Genomic DNA, 24,634 nt, shown 5'->3' on the forward strand with positions numbered 1-24,634 from the left:
TAGTTGTCCTCAGACACACTAGAAGAGGACATTAGATCTCATTACAGATGGTTGTGAGCCTCCATGTGGTTGCTTGGAATTGAACTCAGAACCTCTGGAAGAGCAGTCAGTGCTCTTAACTACTGAGCCATTGATATTTTTGTTTAAATAATGTTTTTTAAAAAAACTTTTAAAATTAAAAACATAATGATATACACTAGATAAAAATTTGTCTTATTGTTCACCCTTTTCTTTCACATGTACAATGTTTATTTGTTTAAAATACAGTTTGTTATAGCATATAAGACCTTTTATGCATTTGATTTTAGGCACTATTATAGAATTATATACTATTTTTGTATTTTATCATTTACAAAAAATTTTTCTTTATGTTAGCATATCAGAAAGCTCAACACTGTTGTCAAATAAATTTAGAGTATTTTCATCTACAGCTTTAAAACTAAGCATTTGGGCATAAAGTATATCTTAAAAAGTAACTCTAGGGTAAGCAATGGGTAAGTGGTGGAGAGGACTTGTTCCTCTTGAAGGTGATCTCTGTTCAGGTCCCAGAACCTACTTAGCAGCTCACAACTGACTGTAACTTCAGTTCCAGGGACTCTGACTCTCTCTGGCCTCAGCAGGCACCAGGCATGCATGTGGTCCACATGTGATACTGGCAAAACATTGCACACACAGAAAAATAAATAAAAACATAGATAGGATGACTTAAAATATATTTCTTTGATAACATCTAAACTTTACCTGTTTCAAATTTTTTTCTATCTTAAAAGGAGGACATTTTTATTTTAAAAGGGAGATATTTTACTGCAAAAAAAAATCTGTCCAAAGTAATTTATGGAATTAACTACATATAAATTGCTTTCATATGTAGTTGAAGGAAAGCCTATCATGGTGAGGAAGGAGCAGAGGCAGATGCATGACGCTGCAGATCACATAATATCCACAGTAGGAAGGAAAGCATGAAGAATGTGCATGTTCAGCAAGTGCTCTCCTGTTTAAGTAGCCCAAGGCCCTGAATCATGGAATATAGTCACCTATATTTTGGATAGGTCTATTCTCAATCTAATCTAAAAAATCCACCATAGACATTTGTCTCCAGGGTGCTTTTAGAACTTGTAAAGTGTACACTAAAGATTGCACTTAGCTAATATTGATGTTGACAGAGAACTTTTAAGAAGCTTTAATGTTTTAAAGGAAGTTAAAAAGAAGGCAGTCAGAGGACATGTTCATGGCCTGTTCTCTCCAGAAATCATGTAGAAGCCCATGATCCATGCTCCAGCTGACTGTAAAGAGCAAGGAAGCTCCTTTGTAGTGGTATCAAGATTGCAGATGCATAGTTAAGAAAGAGGGCCATGGGACGCTTCGGTGGCAACCCCATCCTACCTCCAAAAAGTACCAGCCTATCCTGGAAGCCATTTAAGGGAACTCTTTTTTTTCCCCCTAATTGTTTTATTTATTTACATTCCAAATGTTTTCCCTTTTCCTGGTTCCCCTTCCAAGGATTCTTCACCCTAATCCTCCTCCCCTTTGCCTCTGAGAAAATACTCTCACCCCATCCCTGACACCCACCCATCTAATCTCCCCTGCCCCACTACACACATCCCCTTTCTCTGGGGGAATCAAGTCTCTACAGGGTTGGTCACATACTCTCCCACTGAGGCCAGACAAGCAGTCCTCTGCTACATATGTGCCTGGGCCATGAACCAGCCCATGTGTGCTCTTTGGTTGGTGGCTTAGTCTCTGGAAGCTCTGAGGGACCTGGGCTAGTTGATACTGTAGTTCTTCCTATTGAGTTGCCATCCCTTACAATTCTGTCAGTTCTTCCCCTAATTCAAACATAGGGTTACCTGACCTCAGCCCAATGGTTAGCTATAAATATCTGCATCTGTCTCAGTAAGCTGCTGGTAGAGTGTCTTGGAGGACAGCCATACTAGACTCCTGTCTTCTGCCATCCTCATGGTAGAATTTGTCTTGATTTCTAGCAGTTTCTACCCTCTGGCTGAAGAAGACGAGTCTTTACAGTGCAATAAGGGCTGTCCATCTTTCACAGCACTCTCTAAGATAATATTTGGGTAACATGGCAGACAGTAGCTTTTGGGATAGCCCCTGCCCTAGTTGTTTAGGACCCACATAAAGGCCAAGCTGCACATTTGCTGCATATGAGTGAGGAAGCCTAGGTCCAGCCCATGTATGTTCTTTGATTGGTGGTTCAGACACTGAGAGTTTCAAGGGTACAGGTTAGTTGACTCTGTTGGTCTTCCTGTGGAGTTTTTATCCCCTTTATGACCCACAATCCTTCTCCTAACTCTTCCAAAAGAGCTCCCCAGATCCATCAACTGTTTGTCTGTGGGTGTCTATATCTGTCTGAGTCAGCTGTTGAGTGGAGCCTCTCAGAGGACCACATGCTTCTGTTGCAAGCATAACAGAGTATCATCAGTAGTGTCCAGGACTGGTACTTGCCCATGGGATGGGGCTCAAGTTGGGCTGGTTTTTGGTTTGCCATTTCTTCAGCCTCTGTTCCCTTCTCCATGCCTGCAGTATTTGTAGACAAGATAATTTTTAAGGATGCTGAAGTTAGCTGTCCACAACTGATAACTTTTAAGGGACATGGGGCATATATAGGAGGGGAATGACCCAGTTGTATTTAATGGGCATGACACTGTCAGTTTGATCTTGTTCCAGTGAATATGAAAATAACATAAATTGGATTTTATATATTTTGTGAGGGGAAGTCACAGGGGTGGGGGAATAGACATGAAAGGACTGGGTAATAAGTGTGATCAGGGTGCATAACATGAGAGTCCCAAAGAACCAATAAAAATATGTTGAAAAAAAGCTGAAGGTGTATAAGCCGTCAATTAAAAATATTTGCTCAAGGATTTGGATGTAGCTCAGTGGTAGAGATTCTGCCTAGTATGTCCAAGGTTCCTACCTAGATTTCATCCCCACCATGAGGGACTATATCAGCATTATCAGGTGGAAATATAAAATAGATGTTCAAAGTAAGGAGATTTGGAATAAAAAAACACAAAATATTTTGTCTACTTTTCCAGGTGTATGATATAGCACTGAATAATATATTAGAAATTAACTAAACACAATGCTTCATCCTTTATTTTGTCTTCATTTTTTATTTCAAATATTTTTATTTTGTAAAATATATTATATCATGTTTATGTATTTCCTTGCCTCTTTAGAATCCATCAGAGTTCTATATGGCATGTTTATTTGGCAGCAAAAGTTATTGGCCTTTCAATTTGTTTTTAATTGCTACATCAGCATCTTTTTTTAATTTAAAAGAAAAGCATATTTTAATGCTGGAAAAATTAGTATAAATCAGGCTTTGTTATATAGCATATTTTTTCTTTATGGTATTATTATTATTTGGCCATGGTTCAAATTAATGTCAGAATTAAGAGATGGTTGCTTTACTGTTTTCCAGCTGTTAATAGGTTATGAAAATGGCACGGTGGTATTCTGGGACTTGAAATCTAAAAGAGCTGAACTGAGAGTTTATTACGATGAGGTAAGTGTTTTCTGCTGACATTTTTAAAAGCTTCGGGGACTGTGTATCACTTCATTCCTCTCAAGTTTTGTGTTTTCTAATATCTTTAATCACTAGGCCTCTACCTGTACTTACTCAGGGCTTAATAGTCTTGTTACATGTGTAGGTTTCAACTGCCAATTATTTTTTAATAGGAATTGTTCCATGACTGCCAATTTGTAAGATTACTACCTATTTTTGGCTCTATATGCATTTTCACTTACCATATGTTCTTGCTTTGTCTCATCTCCCTTTCTTTTATGTAGACTCCATACTTATGTCTTGCTTCTTGACACTCAGGCTTCTAAGGATAATATCCAAACCTTCCTTAGAGAATTCATGTCTGTGTCTATAAGATCAAGATAGTTTGAATGCTTTTTTCCTATTACTTCATAGAATAATGAAATATTATGAGACTGGGACCAAATAAGTAACAATAAGTATCTTGAGGCAAATTTTATTATATACAACCTACATAATTGAGGCTTGATTAAGTTTCTCCCAGGCAACATTTTTGATTGTGCATTTGATCTAGGCCACTAATAATTCTCCATTTTAAAAGAAACTAAATGAAGACAGTGCATCTGAAAGTAACATCATACAATTAAATGCTCATCATATCAATTTCCAATACATCTGAATCATAAGAAAAAATGACTCCAAGGAGCCAGGCTAATATAGTTGCTGCTGTTACGTAGACAAAATGCGAAGATATGATATGCATGTTTCTTCCTTTTCCAAGAAAAGAGCTAGAGAAAAGCCCAAACACCGTGTGTAGCCTGCTAGAATTAGAAAAGACTAGATGAATAGGAAACAAAAAGGAATTATGTTTTTCTTTGGATGAAAATGTAAGGAAATAAATTTTCTAACCTTAAAAGGTAAGCATATTAATTTTGAAATTGAAATTTTAAATAAACATTAGAAATCTTCTGAGTTAGTGGAATATGATCATATACCTAAGTTTTATATAGAAATAATTTTACATACTGACTTACATAATATATGCACATAAATTATATGTATTTGTAGGTCCTGTCATTCTAATGGAGATAGATATAAGCTTCATTTTATGCAAATATTTTTAAACTTTCTTAGCACTTTGTCATATCTAGAAACTATGTTTAATGTGTCTCTAAGATGATTTATAAGTCATTATTACACACGAAGGTCTCTTCTGTAATTTCTCAAGGACCATCCTTAAAATTGTCATTTTCCTTGTTCATTTGTGCTTATTTCGTTTATTATGTCTCTTTCTCCATCCCTGATTCATTTAAATTATGGGTGCTTGAGCCTGGTCCACTGGCATATACGAGATGTCTGATAGATGGAGGAAGAAAGGCAAGTTATGTCCCAGGTTTGAGGCCAGATAAACAATGTAGTGAGTCCCTCCCTCTCAAAAACTGTCGGTCTTTTCCTACATCCTCTAATTTATATTTGTTTGTAATAGCTCTCATTTCTAATACCACAAGCAATAAACTTAACACAACTAAAATCCCTGGTCTTCACCCCTCTCTTAAGCTTTATATTTAATATCTAGTAATTTAAGAGTTAAGTAAAAATTAATACCATCAGAACAGAATTTGTACTTTATTGCTCGTACCACCTTCCATTCTATGTTCTTTTTTCTTTTTCTTTCTTTCTTTCTTTCTTTTTTTTTTTTTTTTTTGAAGAGAAAACTCAGGTCTTTATTGAAGTTGCTACAAAGAAGAAAACATTCACTCCAGTTCAGTATTCACATTGTAGAAATCTGAAGTGGACCAGTTTAAACTGCCACATTTATACAATTTTACTAAGAGGGAATGCATGTGTAAAGAATTACAAATGTACAGATAAAAATAGTTGCAATATAAATGTTGATCATAAATAAGCTACATAGGTCACAGATCACATGAAGCTCAAAAGAAAGGAGACCAAAGTGCAGATGCTTCAAACCTTCTTAGAAAAGGGAACAAAAATAACCACAGGAGTGAAGAGGGAGACAAAGTTTGAAGCAAAGGCCATCCAGAGACTGTGACAATGAATATATAAGCTATAAGAGAAAAATAAGAGAGAAAAAGAAAGTTCTCTTTTCTTTTAAAAGATCAGTTCAGAGTGTCCAAAGTAATGCTTTCTATTTGACCCTTCTGAATTTACAGGCTTTTTGATTTTGTCTTTATTATTACTATCATTCTCTTATTTCCTCTGTGTCCTCATTTCTATACCTGATACCCTAGGTTAAAATGCTTAACTGGTTATAAGAGTCTCTCTCTCTCTCTCTCTTTTTATTGTGATACATTTATTTGAAGATTTATATGGCATACATACATACATTTATACAGAAGAAGTGAAGATCTTTTCATCATTGTGGCGAAGATGACCATTACATTGCTTGTAGTGCTTAATCCACAGAAGCCTCTTTCTTTGTTGTCTTTTTCTTTCTCTCTTTCTCTTTGTTTCTTTGTTTCTTTTCTTTCTTTCTTTCTTTCTTTCCAAGAGTCTTATAACATTTACCTTTCTGCATATTCTTCACTAACAAAGATTTTAAAAATTTTTTTATTTATTTACATTCTACTCTTTGCTCTCCCTCCTGGATTTCCACATATACACACACAGTTCCTCATCCCATTTCTTCTCCTTCTTGCCTCCAAGAGGATGCCCCCCACACCTAGGGCCTCCTTCTTCCCTAGGGCCTCCAGTCTCTTGAGGGTTCCATCTTCTCTGACTGAACCCAGACCCAGCAGTCCTCTGCTGTATATGTGTTGGGGGCCTTATATTAGCTGGTGTGTGCTGCCTGGTTGGTGATCTACTGTCTGAGAGTTCTCGGGGGTCCAGGTTAATTGAGACTGCTGATCCTCCTACAGGGTCACCTTCCTCCTCAGCTTCCTCCAGCCTTTCCCTAATTCAATCATAGGGGTCAGCAGCTTCTGTTGATTGGTTGGGTGCAAATATCTGCATCTGACTCTTCCAGCTGCTTGTTGGGTCTTTCAGAGGGCAGTCATGATAGGTCTCTTTTTGTGAGTCTCAGTAATGGTGTCAGGCCTTGGGGACTCCCCTTGAGCTGGATCGTCTGTTGAGCCTGTCCCTGAACTTTCCTTTCCTCAGGCTCTTCTCTATCTCCATCCCTGCAGTTCTTTTGAGACAGGAACAATTATGGGTCAGAGTTTTGATTGTGGGATAGTAACCCCATCCCTCACTTGATGCCCTGTCCTTCTGCTGTAGGTGGGCTCTACAAGTTCCCTTCTCCCCACTGTAGGGAATTTCATCTAGGGTCCCCTCATTTGAGTCTTGGGGTGTCTCATCTCCCAGGTCTCTGATACAATCTAGAGGGTCCTCCCAACCTCCTGTCTCCCAAGGTTGCCTGTTTCCATCCTTTCTGATAATCCTCAGGGCTTCAGTTCTTTCCCCTCACTCAGATCATGTTCCCCTCTGCCACCCCCTCCGCCCCTTTCCCTCTCATGTTCCTCCCTTCCATCTTGTGGTTGCTTTCTTCTTCCTTCCAAATGAGACTTAGGCATCCTCACTTGGGCCCTTCAACTTGTTGGCCTTTTTTGAATTTTGTGTATCTTGGGTATTCTGTACTTAAAAAAATACTTATTTACAATCCAGTTGTTATTCCCCCTCCCAGTTTTACACACACACACACACACACACACAAAGTTCCTCATCCAATTTCTCCCCCTTCCAAGAGTGTGTACCCCACCAGACAGCCCTGTTCCCTGGGGCCTCACATCTATTGAAGATTAAATACACCTTCTCCCACTAAGGCCAGGCCAGACAAAGCTCTGCTCTATTTGTGTCAGGGGACTCAAACTGGCCTATGTATATTCCTGGTTGATGACTCAGTATCTGAAAGCTCTCTGGGGTCTCATTTCATTGAGACTGCTGGTCTTCCTATGGGGTTGCCCTCCCCTTCAGCTTCTTCAAACCTTCCCTAATTCAACCATAGGGGTTCCTGGCATCAGTCCAATGGTTAGGCATAAGTATCTGCTTCTGTCTCAGTCACTTGCTGGTGGTAGGGCCTCTCAAAGAACAGTCATGCTCCCCTAAAACATATCCTTTTTCTTTCAAAACTACAATCAGCCCTGGCTTGCTTTGAACTCTTAATCCTTCTGCCTCTGCCTCCTTCAGCAAATTCTACTGACATGTGACCCCACAACTGGCTAGATATGACAAAGTGCTAAGAAAGTTTGAAAAATTTGCAGTAAGAATGAAGTATATATCTTTCTCCATTAGAAAGCTAGGAGCTACAAATATGTAGTAGACAAATTCAATTGATGTGCACACAAAGACCCAACAAAGAAAGAGAACTTCAGACCAATCTCCCTTATGAACATTGATGTAAAAATACTCAACAAAATTCTCACAAACCTAATCCAAGAACACGTCAAAACAATCATCCATCACAATCAAGTAGGCGTCATCCCATGGAAGTAGGGATGATTCAATATATGGAAGTCTATCAATGTAATCCACTATATAAACAAACTCAAAGGGGAAAAAACACACACACACAATCATCTCATTAGTTGCCGAGAAGTATCAGACAAAATTTAACACCCCTTCCTGTTAAAAGTCTTGGAAAGATCAGGAATTCAAGGCCATACCTAAACATGGTAAAAGCAATATACAGCAAATTAGTAGCCAACATCAAACTAAATAAAGAGAAACTCAAAGCAATCCCACTGAAATCAGGTATTAGACAAGAGTGCCCACTCTCTCTCTACCTATTCAATGTAGAACCAGAATGTCTAGCCAGAGCAATTTGACAACAAAAGGAGGTAAAAAAGGGATAGAAATTAAAAATGAAACAGTCAAAATATCACTCTTTGCAGATGATTTGATACTATACTTCTTTGACTTCAAAAATTCCCCCAGAAACCTCCTAAACCTGATAAACAACTCCAGCAAAATGTCTGGATATAAAATTAACTCAAACAAATCAGTAGCCTTCCTCTACTCAAAGGATGAGAACAAAATTAGAGAAATGACACCCTTTGCAATAGTCACAAACAATATAAAATACCTTGGTGTGACTCTAACCAAGCAAGTGAAAGATCTGTATGACAAGAACTTTAAGTCTCTAAAGAAAGAAATCAAACAAGATCTCAGAAGATGGAAAGAATTGGCATACTCATGAATTGGCAGGATTAATATAGTTAAAATGGCCATCTTGCCAAAAGCAATCTACAGATTTAAAGAAATTCCCATCAAAATTTCAACTCAATTCTTCATAGAGTTGGAAAAAACAATTTGCAAATTCATTTGGAATAACAAAAAACCTAGGATAACGAAAACTATTCTCAAAAATAAAAGACTTTTTGGCGGTATCACCATCCCTGACATCAAGCTGTACTACAGAGCAGTAGCAATAAAACCTGCATGGTACTGGTATAAAAACAGGCAGGTAGACCAGTGGAATAGAACTGAAGACCCAGAAATGAACCCACATACCTATTGTCACAAAGGCGCTAAAATCATCCAGTAGAAAAAAGACAGCATTTTCAACAAACAGTGGTGGTTCAACTGGAGGTCAGCATGTAGAAGAATGCAAATTGATCTATTCTTATTGCCTTGTACAAAGCTCAAGTCCAAGTGGATCAAGGGCCTCTACATAAAACCAGATACACTGAAACTAATAGAAGAGAAAGTGAGGGAGAACCTCGAACACATGGGCACAGGGGAAATTTTTCTAAACAGAACAACAATGGCTTATGCTCTTAAAATCAAAAATTAACAAATGAGACCTCATGAAATTGCAAAGGTTTTGTAAGGCAAAGGACACTGTCAATAGGACAAAATGGCAACCAACAGATTTGAAAAATATTTTTTATCCTAATTCGATAGAGGGTTAATATCCAATATATATGAAGGACTCAAGAAGCTGGACTCCAGATAATCAAGTAATCCTATTAAAAATGAGGGACAGAGCTAAACAAAGAATTCTCAACTAAAGAATCTCAAATGGCTGAGAAGCACATAAAAGAAAATGTTCAACATCATTAGTCATCAGGGAAATGCAAATCAAAACAACCCTGAGATTCCACCTCACACCAGTCAGAATAGCAAGAATCAAAAACTAAGATGACAGCAGATGCTGGTGATAATGTAGAGCAAGAGAAATATGTGTCCATTTTCAGTTATATTGCAAGCTGGTACAACCACTCTGGAAATCAGCCTGGCAGTTCCTTAGAAAATTGGACATAGTGCTACCTGAGGACCCAGATATATTCCACCCCTGGGCATATACCCAAAAGATGCTCCAGCATATAACAAGAATACATGCTTTACTGTGTTAATAGCAGCCTTATTTAAAATAGTCAGAAGCTGGAAAGAACTCAGATGTCCTTCAATAGTGGAATAGGTACAGAAAATGTGGTACATTTACACAATGAAGTACTACTCAGCTATTAAAAACAATGACTTCATGAAATTCTTAATCAAATAGATGGAAATAGAAAATATCCTGAGTGAGGTAATCCAATTACAAAAGAACACATATGTTATGCATTCACTAATAAGCAGATATTAGCCCCAAAATTCAAAATATCCTAGATACCATCCACAGACTACATGAAGCTCAAGAAGTTAGACAACTAAAGAGTGGATGCTTCAGTCCTCCTTAAAAGGGGAACAAAATACATAAGGAGGTAGTACAGAGATAAGGTGTGGAGCAAAGATTGAAGGAAAGGCCATCCAGAGACTGCTCCACCTAGGGATATATCCCACATATAGTCACCAAACCCTGACAATATTGTGGATGCCAAGAAGTGCATGCTAAGAGGTGCCTGATATTTGTTTCTTGAGAAGCTCTGTCAGAGCTCGAGAAATACAGACTAGGATGAGAGCAGGGTCCCCAATAGAGGAATGAGAAAAAGGAGTAAAGAAGCTGAAGAGCTTTTCAACCCCATAGGAAGAGCAACAGTATCAACCAACCAGACCCACTAGAGCTCCTAAAGACTAAACTACCAACCAGAGTACACAAGGAGGAACTCATGGCTCCAGCCACATATATAGCAGAGGATGGCCTTATTAGTCATCAATGAAAGGAGAGGTCCTTGGCCCTGTGAAGGCTCAATACACCAGTGTAGGGGAATGCCAGGGCAGGGAGGTGGGAGGGAATGGGTGAGTTAGGGGAGCACTCTCATGGATGCAGTGGGAGGGGGAATGGGATAGGAGAATTCCAGAGGGGAATCTGGGAAAGAGGATAACATTTGAAATGTAGGTAAAGAAAATATCCAAAAAGCAAAACAAAACAAAAATACAATCAGATCACATGATCCTCTACATCAGAACTTTTAAATGGCTGTCTTTTTTATTAACAGTCTGAGAGTGAGGACTAAAATTGTGCTTTTCAAAATAATTTATTGCATGTTGATTAACTGTTAACATATTTGGAGTATGTTGCTCACTATCTTTTAATGATATAATTTACTTCTTACCTTTAAGATTTTGCTGCTGTTCTTTGCTTTCTCATTAAAAACGTTCTTCTTGTCTGTTTATATATCAAAATCCTATTAGTTCCTTAGGCACCAAAAAACTATCTGAAATACTTAACTTGGGAATTGATGAATACTCATAAATGAGTTAAGTTTTTGTTTGGAAATCCAATATTATATTGAAAAATTATTTCAGCTAGCTCTTGTAGGATATGCATGTACTCCCAGCTCTTGGAAAGGTGAGGCAGAAGGATTACAAGTTTAGATCCAGCTTGAGCTACATAGTAAGTTTCAGGCCACGCTATACTAGAAAGTAAAATTTTTCTCAATAAACAAATAAGGAAAAAATTTCTTCTACAACAGCCATTTTTTTTGTATTAGCATTCCTTTAATAATCTCAGAAAAATTTCAGTTTGACAGGAGGGAAATATTTTGAGTCCATGGGGAACTGCCCATTTCCTTTTGTCAGAGTGCTCTGTAGTTTAGAATTTTTGTTTCCAGGAAAAAGTCACAGTTGAGAAAATATGACTGGTATTTTTCCTTCAAAAATCTTTTATGCTCTCTATTTTCTAGAATATATATATTTTCTATAATATATATTTTCTAGAACACACACACACACACACACACACACACACACATACACACACACACACACACACACACACACATACACACATATTCTGGGTACTTCCTCATCCTCTACTTTTGCTGGGTAATTCCTCATCCTCTACTTTTGCTGACCAAGTAGTTTTAAGAATTTTACATTGACTGACATTCAGCAAAGTTGACAAAGAAGTGATATTTCATTTGAACTACCTACAGACTGGAAAAAAATAGAGAAGACAATGAAGATACTTCCTTTCTAAATTCCTTTATTGGAGACTAAGCTAAGAAAATTACAGTCGGCATAGGAATGATGGCTAGAATAAGGTGGAAAGAAACAAGATAAACCTACAAGTCCAGGAACTCATGCTGCCTTTGATATTCAGTTTAATCTTCTATTTGAGATCTGTACATCATATTTTATATCCTATATTTTAATGATTAGTATACACTGTCTGAAATTTTCATGCTTGTTTACATAAACCATTCAGTTATGTAATTGTATAAACATGTGTGCTAAAAGCTTATATTCACCTACACTGACTTTCTCTGTAGTTTCTATGGGGGAAAAGATGTCTTAAACACTTTTTTTTCTTTCTTTCTTTCTTTCTGTCTTTCTTTCTTTCTGTCTTTCTTTCTTCCTTTCTTTTTTTCTTCCCCCCTGAGACTTTTCTTATTGTACTAACATGTAACACAATGGATAAAATATGGTGTTAAATTTATTACAAAGAATGCCACAGATTGTAAATGTAATGTTAATTGGTTACTAATTCAGTAGACCTTTCTTTAAAATCTACTTTATAGAAGATACTTTACTATACTATCACAGGGACTAATACAACTCAAACAATGAAGTAATTACTTCTAACTCTTATCTAATTCCAAAGTATAGGATAAACTTGAAATTCTTAAAAATTAAAACTTAGTTGCTTTAATTAGTATAGTATATGCCTGAGGCAAAACTGCAGCAGTTGAGAATATGGGGTTTAGAAGGAGTTTGGCTTTATCTTGTGTGATTTAAAAAAGCAAATGAATATCTGTCTTTAGGTCAGATTACCATTATGTAAATTGAGAAATAATAATAAAGTAAAAATAATACATTTTATATGATTAAGTTATATATTTTATATAATGCATATCGTGGGGTCTGACATGTAAAATGCCTTCAGGTGCTAGCTCAAATTCTTTTTAAAATTATCTAAGTGATACTAGACCTATATCTTACAAGAAATTGTCCTCAGATAGTCATACTTTATTTCTGCATAAGCGATTTTTCAATCAGGGATGGTGGAACATAGGAAGGGCATAGGATCTACAATAAAATGTCTCAGAATCTGAAATTATTAAACACTTTTCAGAGCCACCCATTATTTAAGGAAGTTAATTTTGGTAGCCTTTTCAAGGTTGTAACAGGCTGAAGCCAAAGACAGTGTATTCTTGGTCAGAAAGAAAGTTTTAACATATCAGTATATCAATTTTGTCAAAATATTTTGGGATATTCAATGACGTATCTACTTTCCCCTTGTTCTTGTCTTTTTTTGATATTTTATTAGGCGATTCATTCAATTGATTGGCATCATGAAGGCAAACAGTTCATGTGCAGCCACTCAGACGGTAGCTTGACTTTATGGAACTTGAAAAGCCCAAGTCGCCCATTCCAAACCACAGTTCCACATGGTAAGACTCAGGCACGCTGAACATCTATCAGCTTTCCTATATAATTTAGGTCTTGCGTTGTCTGCAGTCTTAGGAATAATATGTTTATTCTATTAGCATTAATGTAATTACCAATAAGACTAGATCTACTCACTATTTGTTTTCTGTTGTTTTACTATATTTTATTGCTTTTCTTCGCCTTTCCACGTTCAAGTTATTAAAATATCATTATTACAAACACACTGCAATTCTTCATAATCATTTTATCTTCATTTTTATCATTAATTGCAAATATCACAATAGACTTTGTTAACTACTCAATGTGTTTTACAGTTAACGTGATGTTAACACTTCATATAATGTACAGACATCGTGTAACCATATAGATCTATTTATTTACCTTCATTATCATATATGTTATAATGATATAGCACCACCCATAGATATTATACATTTTAAATGGTCACAATTAAAATTAAGAGGTAATATCCTCTTTTATTATTGTATTTATTTGTGAACATCATTTGCATTTCATGTAGGCCTTGAAAAATTATTTCTAGAGCTTCTTTTATTTGAAATTACCTTTTATCTTCCTTTATTTTTAAAAACTATTTTGTCATATTAAGATTTATAGACAATGTCAGGCCATGATCTGAGATTTGCCCTTATTTGCTGGGAATGTATGTAATATAATGAATGCTTTAATGATATCCCATCATCTTCTATTTTCAGTATTTTCTCTATAAGGAATTATCAGTGTTTTGAACTTTACTTCTATTGTATACAATGTGGTTTTTTTCTTTCTGATTGTTTCCAAACAATGTTTTAAATACTTTTTTTCTTTTTGGCAACTTAAAAATGTTATGCATCAACTTGTTTTGGGCTTGGCTTTTTGTTTTTGTTTTTGGTTTTTTTCCTTTTTTGTTTTTATTCTGCTAAGAGGTTTAACAAGCTTATTAAATTCATAACTTTATAGTAGCTCTACAAAACTTGGAAACTTTCACACCATTTACCTTTAATATATTTTTTATATTTCTGTTTCTGGCATATGAGTCAACTCTGTTAAAACTTTTGATATTGTGGCTCACATCTCTCAGTCTTTATTTTGTATTTGTTTTTGTCAATTTTGTTATAAATTTCAAAGTGAATTAGTTCTGATTCATCATTTATTTAACTGCTTTTTGCTTCTGTATTTTTATTCTATTAAATATTTAAGATTTTAGAAATTTCAGATGGTTTTTCCATTTGATACCTTTTGCATTTTAGAAATCTCCCAAGGGTTTTTTTTTTTGTTGTTGTTATTTATTCTGAGCATCTGATCTTTTTTTAAATCATTGAGCTTAGATACAGTCACCTCTTAAAAAGTTTTCATTGGTAATATCATCTGTTTCACCTTGAGAACAATGACCCACACTTCCTCCTCCTAAGAGTTTTGGTTCTACCTTATATATTGCAGATCTACAAGCATCTTATCTTCATTTCTGTTTGTTACTCAGGATGTATAGTATGAAAGTCTATTAAAGCAACAGTGTAAAACTTCATGTATATAAAGCTATATAATGTTAATGTGATATATCATTTTACTCTAGAATATATTTTCTTGCCCCATCTCTTATTAACCATTTGTCTTCTAAATTTATGTGAAAGTACTTCATTGTTTCTCTAGAAGTCAAAATTTTCTACCATGAAGAGATAAACTATAAAGCTTAAATAATAAGACAGCTGTGTTTTAAAAGAAAACGAATTCTTTTGGGGGAAAGTGTTGGTTTGTTTGGGTACTTTTGTTTTCTGAGACAGACTAACCTAAAATGTGGAGTCATCCTGCCTCCATCTCTCAATTGCTGGGCTTACAGATCTGAACTACAATGCTCAGCTTTTATTTTTTAATTGTAGTAAAAAAATATAGTATACCATTTATGTTAATGGTACTGTTTGTTTTGTAGGTAAATATGGCCAGATGATCAAGTTTTAGTCAAAGAAAGGCAAGAGTATCTTTTCAAAAATATGTCAATTTGTTTGAAATATGCCATTTGTTAAATTACCAAGAAAATCTTAAATTCTATAACGTGAGGTAGTAAAGCATTTCTGGTTTATGATGAGATAAAATATAGTTAACTTAAGTAAATGTTACAAGAAGCTATATATGGGCTTTATATAGAGAATTAAATTTTAAAATATTTAAAGAAGAAATTAGAACAAAATTCTATAATGTATAAGAATAGCATTGAAAAATACTATGTACATAAGCTAGAAAATTCATTCAAGATAATTATTAGAGAAAAATTCATAACTTCAAATATTTTATGTATGTATAACAAAAACTCTAAAGTTAATTACTCAAAATCTAAAAGAGCAAACAAACACAAACAACAACAAGTCAAAAGAACAACAAAATAAAAAAACAAGAAAGGATATAATCATGCATATATTATAAAAGTTAATGATAGTAAAAGGAAACCAGAGAGCAAAGATGTAAAGCGCATATTGTTAAAAATGAAAGAAAACAGACATTGCTAAGCTAACTAACACATAGAATAAAAACATGAAATTAGAACTTATATGGGAAATACAGAAATTAAAAACTCAATGATTAAAAAAATCATCTCAAATTCATATTCTGTACCCTTATAATAATGTGAGCAAAGTAGATAATTTCTAAGGGAAATATAAAATATTGAAATTCTGTACAATATGTACACATTTGTGAGACTTTAGAAATCTTGGTTTTCTTAAAATTATTTTAAGAAATATTATAAGAATATGTTTTTATTTTAATCTCATGTCTGCTTATATGGGACTGTGTCACATAAGATGACTGTGATTTGCCTCATGCTCTATCAGAGGGGTGGTTTTTACCAACTGCAGATAGTTTCCATGATTGTGTGACATTTGGAATTCTGGGGACTTTTCAGAGGATGTATAAATGCTAGAGCCCTGATACCCAAGGTTGGTGGTTGTTGGCAGTTCAGGGGAGTTGTCAATTGTGGTTTGTTAGTAGTAGTATTCAAAGAAAAAACAAGAAAAAATAGATTTAAGGATTGCTATCTCTCTCCATTCTCTTTCTCTATCTACCAATTCTTTCTATCCTACCTAGGGATTGGGAGTGAAACTTTGTTGGGGGACAATGGGTGGGAAGAGAACAAGTCATGAAGTAACAGATGTAAAGGCATTAATATTCTGTGTGTATTAATGCTGAACAATTAGTATGGCAGCAGCTATTTCTTAACCAGCTAGTTCCACATGGAGACTTCTTCAGTTTTAAAGCTTAAGCCTTAGTTGGGCAGGCTCTCAACTAGCTCATATAAGTTAAGCCAACTGCCTAGCCTCACTCAGGCAAGAGGCTGGCTATACCTTCCAGGCGCATAGTCATGTTTGTCTCCTCTCATGTCTTCTGGGGAAAGGGCCTTCCTCTTTCTTCCTTTTCCAGACTTTGTTTCTCCTTCCAGACAATGTTGTTATCTACTTCATGCCCCTAATTGGCCAATCAAAGCATTCCTTAGGGAGGTGAGGAAAGAGAGAGACCTAATTTCACACAGTCCCCCAACAAGCAAAGACCAGCTACAAGTAATGAAGAAGAAAATGAGAAGAGTGAGCCAGTGGTGAGCCAGTGCTTGCTATTCCCAGCCGGACAACACAGAGTGAGGAACGCACACTTAGACCACCCACCATCAGGAACAGCAGTGATCCAGAGGTGAGCCAGTGGTGAGGCAGGGACATAGGTCTGGAACAGCAGTGAACCAGCGGTGAGCCAGTGGTAAGCCAGCAGTGAGCCAGCAGTGAGCCAGCAGTGATCAAGCAGTGATCCAATGACACAAGACTGACAACAAGATGGCAAGAGGAAAGGGAAAGAATGTACCCCAGGGAAACCAAGCAATACCAGTACCCAACTCTCGCATCACAGCAAACAGCGGAATGCCAAACATACCAGAAAAAGAAGATGCAGACCTAAAATAATACCTTAGATGATGATAGAGATCCTTAAACAAGAATGGGAGGAAAAGCATAAAGAATTAGAAGCTTTTAAAGAGGAAACAATAAAAACACTCAAAGAACTCAAAGAACTAGAGGAAAACAGAACCAAAGAGATGAAGGAATGGAAGAAGGAATTTAAAACGGAAATTGACACAATAAAGAAAAAACTAAAAGAGACAACCCTAGAGGTAGAACACCTAAAAAAGAAATCTGGAGTCACAGATGCAAGCATTTCCAATAGACTACAAGAGATGGAAGAGAGAATCTCGGGGGCTGAAGACAACATTGAAAACATAGACAAAACAGTCAGAGAAGATGCAAAAACCAAAAAGCTCCTAACCCAAAATGTCCAGGAGATCCAGGACAAAATGAGAAGACCAAACCTAAGGATAATAGGAATAGAAGAGGGAGAAGAATATCAACTAAGGGGCACAGTAAATATCTTCAGCAAAATCATAGAAGAAAACTTCCCTACACTTAAGAATGAGATGACCATGAGCATAAAACAAGCCTACTGAACTTCAAATAGATTAGATCAGAAAAGAAATTGCTCCTGACACATAATAGTCAAAACGCCAATTGCCCAAAGTAAAGAAAAAATATTAAAAGCAGTAAGGGAAAAAGGCCATGTAACATATAAATGCAGACCAATAAGAATCACACCCGATTTCTCAACAGAGACTATGAAAGCTAGAAGAGCCTGGACAGACATCATGCATACCCTAAGAGAGCACAGGTGCCAGCCAAAGTTGCTATACCCAGCAAAACTCTCAATCACCATAGATGGAGAGACTTAAGATATTCCAAGACAAAACTAAATTTAAACAATATCTGACAACAAACCAAACACTACAACAAAATATAGGTGGAAAACCAATTACAACGAGGGGAAATACATCCTAATAAAAACAAGAAAACTTCTAAGCAAGAAAACCAAAAGAAGAAAGACATACAGGCACAATTCAACCCCCAAAAGCAAAAATAGCAGGAAACAGCAACCACTATTCCTTGATATCTGTTAACATAAATGGACTCAATTCCAAAATAAAAGACATAGGCTATCAGAGAGGATACATAAACAAAACCCAGCAATTTTTTGCATACAAGAAACTCATCTCAGAGACAAAGACAGACACTATCTCAGAGTAAAAGGGTAGGAAAAAACCTTTCAAGCAAATGGCCCCAAGAAGCAAGCTGGAGTGGCCATTCTAATATCCAATGAAGTAGATTTTCAACCAAAAGTTATCAAAAAAGATAAGGAAGGACACTTTTTACTCATTACAGGGAAAATTTGTCAGGAGAAACTCTCAGTCTTTAACATATATGCTCCAAATACAAAAGCACCAGTATTGATAAAAAAAAAAAAAAAAAAAAAACCCTACTAAAGCTCAAAAAATACATTGCGCCCCACACAATAATAGTGGGAGACCTCAATACCCTACTCTCACCAATGGACAGATCAGGGAAACAAAAACTGAACAATGATACTGTAAAACTAGCAGAGGTTATAATCCAACTGGAATTAATAGATATCTACAGAACATATCATCCTAATTAAAAAAAGAATACACCGTCTTCTCAGCACCTCATGGCACCTTCTCAAAAATTGACCACATAATTGGTCACAAAACGAGCCTCAATCGATATAAGAAGATTGAAATACTCCCATGCATCCTCTCAGATCACCATGGTCTAAGGCTGGTCTTTAACAACAAAAAAGGACAACAAAAAGCCCACATACACATGGAAACTAAACAACGCTCTATTAAACGATAGCAGGGTCAAAGAAGATATAAAGAAAGAAATTAAGGATTTTCTAGAATTCAATGAAAGCGAAAACACAGCATACCCAAACCTATGGGATGCAATGAAAGCAGTACTGAGAGGAAAACTCATAGCTCTGAGTGCTTCCAAAAAGAAACTGGAAAGAGCATACATCAGCAACTTGACAGCACAGCTGAAAGTTCTAGAACAAAAGGAAGCAGATACACCCAAGAGGAGTAGATGGCAAGAAATAATCAAACTTAGGGCATAAATAGACCAAATAGAAACAAAAGAACCATTGAAAGAATCAACAAAACCAAGAGCTGGTTCTTTGAGAAAATCAACAAGATTGATAAACCCTAACCAGACTAACTAGAGGGCAAAGAGAGAGTATACAAATTAACAAGATCTGAAAGGAAAATGGAAACATAACAACTGAAACTGAGGAAATTCAAGAAATAATCAGATCATACTACAAAAGCCTATACTCAACAAAGCTGGAAAATCTGGAGGAAATGGATGAATTCCTAGACAAATACAAGATACTAAAGTTAAATCAGGATCAGGTAAACCATCTAAATAATCCCATAACACCTAAAGAAATAGAGGCAGTCATCAAAACCCTCCCAACCAAAAAAAAAAAAAAAAAAGCCCAGGTCCAGAAGGGTTTAGTGCAGAGTTTTATCAGACATTTATTGACGACATAATACCAATACTCTCCAAACTATTCCACAAAATAGAATCAGATGGAAAACTACCTAACTCATTTTTTGAGGCTACAATAACCCTCATTCCTAAACCACAAAGACACCCTACAAGTTAAGAGAACCTCAGACCAATCTCACTTATGAACATTGATGCAAAAATACTCAACAAAATCCTTGCAAACTGAATCCAAGAACACATCAAAATGATCATTCACCATGATCAAGTAGGCTTCATCCCTAGCATTCAGGGATGGTTTAACATATGGAAATCCATCAATGTAATCCACTATATACACAAACTCAAAGAACAAATCCACATGGTCATATCACTAGATGCTGAGAAAGCATTTGACAAAATTCACCACTCCTTCATGTTAAAAATCCTGGAAAGAACAGGAATCCAAGGTCCATACCTAAACATAATAAAAGCAATATACAGAAAACCAACAGCCAACATCAAACTTAACAGTGGGAAACTTGAAGCAATCCCACTAAAATCAGGGACTCGACAAGGCTGCCCACTCTCCCCCTACCTATTCAACATAGTACTGGAAGTCCTGGCTGGAGCAATTAGACAGCAAAAGGAAATCAAAGGGATACAAATTGGAAAGAAAGAAGTAAAAACATCACTATTTGCAGATGACATGATAGTGTACGTAAGTGACCCCAAAAATTCAACCAGAGAACTCCTACAGCTGATAAACAAGTTCAGCAAAGTGGCTGGATACAAAATTAACTCAAACAAATCAGTAGCCTTTCTATATTCAAAGGACAAACATGTGGTGAAAGAAATTTCATTGTGGGAAATATGATCATTTGTAACAAATTTTTGAACAAAGCATCTCTCACGGCAATAATTTTTTAAAATATAAACTGGAAAGAAGGTCTAAATTTCCAGGGGTGTGTAGGCAATGTAAGGATTGCCATTGGACCAATGAATATAGGTCCAGAAGAGATATTCAGCGTGATTTCTGTTGGGAAATGGCCTTGGGTCCTCACAGCAAAAAGCAGAAGCCATTTGAATTCAATCAGCCCATATACTGAAATGATGTAGAAACATCAGAATGGAAGCAAGCAAAAGGCTTGTCCTGAGATATAGATTTGTTTATATTTCCACAGGAAATGAAACGCTTAGGATACCATCAAAACTGATAAAGATTAGAACTGAGCAGAAGAGGTCTTCTGAAAACCTTGGCCACTGACACAAGAAGTGCTTAGTTCATTGAAAATGTCTTTGTACACAGCACACATCTGTGGGTCTTTTAATCTGAAAAACACCTTTTACTTTAAGATAGTTCTGGTACTATAGCTTCAGCTTTAATTACAGGTTCTAAGATATGTTTTATCTGTCACTCCTTTCTGGTACATCACACTGTAATTTTTATGTTTTTATTGTTCAATCTAGTTCATTCTAGACACATTTAGCTATTCCTATGTGCCCTGACACTGAACATATAGTCTTTGGGATATAAAGAATAATAATTCAAATCAATGATACTGTTGTTTGGCCCAATCTGACATTTAAGCAGGTATTAACAAGCAGAGCAAAAAATGAACAAATAAACACAAACCAAACCCTTTGCCCACAGTAAACTGTTAGGGATAGAGATTGAATATGAATCGTACCTTATAACCTGAGTTCAGTGCCCGGGACTCACATGGTGAAAGGAGAGAAGTTCTCATTCTCTGACTTCTGTGTGTGTGCACTGTTGCACACGTGTGCCCTCTCTACACACAGTAAATCAACCATCAACCAACCAGTCATCATCCCACCCATGTAATAACATTTTCAAATGAAATGGAATGACTTTGTAAATCATATGCTTTACATCACAAGACTTTCTGAAATATAAAGGTTTTATTTCTACTCTGGAGAAAATATTCAGTATGCTATAGATTTTATCTTTTTTATTTTTCTCTCTTCTTGTTATTTTTCTTTTTCTTGTGAAGGGGAGAAAAGCAGGGTCTGATGTAACCTATTCTAGTTTTAAACTCTTAAGTCTCCTGCCTCAGCCTCCTGAATGTTGGGATTACAGTAAAAAATAACACATTTTTAATAACATATGTTATTATAATGTATGTTTAAGTCCTAAATTTTATTTTGAGTGTAAATAACAGAAATAACTTTATAAGAAACTACATTAATATTTAGAGAATTAAAAGCAGCAAAAGTGAGTATAACTTTGATAAAAATGAAGCTTATATGTAACTTCATGGATTGTATAGCTGTCCATTGATATGAATCTCAAGCTTATAAGCTTAATATTAGAATGCATAGACTTATGCCAGATACAGGTACTTTAAGAATAAAGCAGTATCTTTAGCTTAACCTGATGTTACTATGCCATAACTCATAAAAGTAACCAGTTTAATAATATAGTAGAACTAAGGTAATAAAATTATTTTTAATTGCCAGTGATAGAAATATAAAATATTACGTATGCTATTCTCTTCTGAAATCTACAATAAAACTGTGCTTGAACCTTTGGGTTCAGTTATTTGTATTGTATATCACCTGTTACAGTGAAAAATTGTTATTGTGGTGCAATAGGCTACATGAATCATCCCTAAAGACTGGTACAATTCTTTAATTATATTAATATTCCAGGTTTATATTTCTTAATTGAAACATAAAAGTTCCCTTGAATCAATATAATTTAAATTAGATTTAACTTTTTTCTTTCATTAGGAAAAAGTCAAAGAGAAGGAAGAAAGTCTGAGTCTTGTAAACCTATTCTTAAAGTAGAGTACAAAACATGCAGGAACAGGTATGTGGTCATCTTTGTGAATATGGGATGTATCTAAGGAAAAGGAGAAGGAAAGCAATTTTTAATAGTTTGTTATATTGTCATATAATTATAAATTATCTAAATCAATAACTTTATTATTATTATACATTTTGGAAATAAAGAATTCATTCTAATTATAATATTTATATTAGCATAATATATGTCAATTCTAATAATTGAGGACTTTTGAACCATTTATAATACTGGTAGCATATTTATTAAGCTAAATCCACAGTCTGATGATATTCCTTATGAGATTTAAATACATAACCTGATCACTCTGAACTTAGAATCTTACATTTTGAAATTGGAAAGCTAACTGCTAGTTGGAGTTATAAAGTTATGTATATTGTCATAATGGTTAAAACCTAAAACTTAAGACGTATAAGATAAAATAACATTTGAAACAGTTTTATTATATTTACAGATACTCTATCTACTGCTTCTGCATAGCTTTTGAAATTTATACTAATCATTGATGAAAATTTTTCCATCTGAAATGAATATAAAATACCTTTCCTGAACATTTATTATTATTATCATTATTATTGTTGTTGTTATTATTATAAGCATGTATATATACACATGTGTGTGTATGTGTGTGTATGTGTGTGTGTGTGACTAATGTCTGTTTGGAAGAACATGATACAGAGCTTATGTGAGGGTCAGAGGACAACTTTATGGAATCAGTTCTTTCCATCTCTAAGTGGGTTCCAGGGATCCAACTCAGGTGCCAGGCAGTGCAGCAAGAATCTTGACTTGCTGACCCATCTTCTCAGCCCCTAAAAATTATAACTATAAACGGAAAAATCCTACTTTATGTTAGTTACCGGCTCAAATCACAATGTGTTTTTCTTACCATAGATACAATTGGGTTTGTTAAAACTTCTAAAATTTTATTAGTATAAAATTATGGTAAATTAGCAATATCTCTTTGTCAGGCCAGTTTAATATAGTGTTACTAAAGTAATAAAATATACATTTATTACTAGAAATATAAAGTAAAAAAATAAACATTTTGGATGGATACAAAATTTTACATAATTCTTCTAAATATCATTTAGAACTAAAACTTTTCTTCAACCTTTGTGTTCAGTAGTGTTTCTATTACCTGTTATATAATATGAAATTGAAGTACCACTGAGGTTCAGGAAATTATACTACCCATCCCAAGCAGCTTTCAATCAGTTGGATTTAGGTTTTCCTTTTCACTTGTGTATTTTTTCAAAAGATTGTTTTCTTTATCTCAGTCTTGAGCTGACCTATGAACTCTTAATAATAGCCACCAAATTATCAGTTAGTATTCAGCCTTCTCTATAGATTGCAAATCTTGAAAATAAAACAGCAAAATGAGAACAAAGAATTTCATGAGATGCCTGAGAGATTTTCCCATGATAAATCTTGTGAGCCGTGCACTTTATGGTGTCTACTTTGTTACAAAATTGTCGATTTGAAGATGCACTCTTATGAAATTCTCCACAATACCAATTTGCTTCAGTTGCTTTTAACTATATATCACACACTATGTAATTTGATTTGTGTGCTAAAAAAGAAATTACTGGCAGTGTTTGAACTTATTGGGCCCTAGTAGCAACAACCAAGATAAAAAACTTGTGTCTTTTAAATGAGATGGAATATTATAGAATTTTGCTTTAGGGGCAGAGAAAAGAACAAGAGTATATAGTTGGGCTGTAAATATTATCATTTTTCTATTCATCAGATTTAGGGATATTAAAAATTAAAAAAAAAAAACCAAGAAGGAAGAAACCTCTAATCCAGTCTTGAAGGCAGTAAAGAGTAGCTCTTATCAAGAGAAATCAGAAAAATTCTCTGGGGAAAGAATTTCAGAGATAGGATTTAAAGGATGAAAGTAAGGAAGGTACTTTAGGAATCAGGACCTCAGATAAAGCAGTGCGGAGTCATGGTTGATATCACTGACTTCGAAGTAACATGCTACTGAGATCTTTAATTATATCATAACCTTTAGTTCCATCACCAACAATCCCTGGTACACTGTGATGCTCATGAAGACTAGAGGAAATAATGCATAGAGCATTATTATGACTATCATAGGTGTTATCATGAAAAAGAGGGCACAGTTTCTTAATAAATCAAGTTACCATTACTATTATCATTAGAGCCATAGAATCCAATATTGTGAGATGCATTTGATTACTTTTC

At 35.3% G+C, this 24,634-nt stretch overlaps 1 protein-coding gene across 4 annotated transcripts in view; it reads left to right on the top strand.

Moving 5' to 3' along the window:
• STXBP5L (syntaxin binding protein 5L) overlaps nt 1-24,634 on the top strand; it is a gene marked incomplete at both ends in the record, with an annotated part of 275,448 nt that overhangs the window by 109,422 nt on the left and 141,392 nt on the right. For all 4 annotated transcript variants that reach the window (XM_080918648.1, XM_080918650.1, XM_080918649.1 and 1 more), the window contains 3 exons: nt 3,443-3,526; nt 13,119-13,242; nt 22,354-22,432. In XM_080918648.1, the coding sequence (XP_080774774.1) occupies nt 3,443-3,526; nt 13,119-13,242; nt 22,354-22,432 (287 nt within the window). The remainder of the gene's footprint in view (nt 1-3,442; nt 3,527-13,118; nt 13,243-22,353; nt 22,433-24,634) is intronic.

The sequence above is a fragment of the Micromys minutus genome, assembly GCF_963924665.1.
Source record: "Micromys minutus genome assembly, chromosome: 7".
NCBI classification, from domain to species: domain Eukaryota; kingdom Metazoa; phylum Chordata; class Mammalia; order Rodentia; family Muridae; genus Micromys; species Micromys minutus.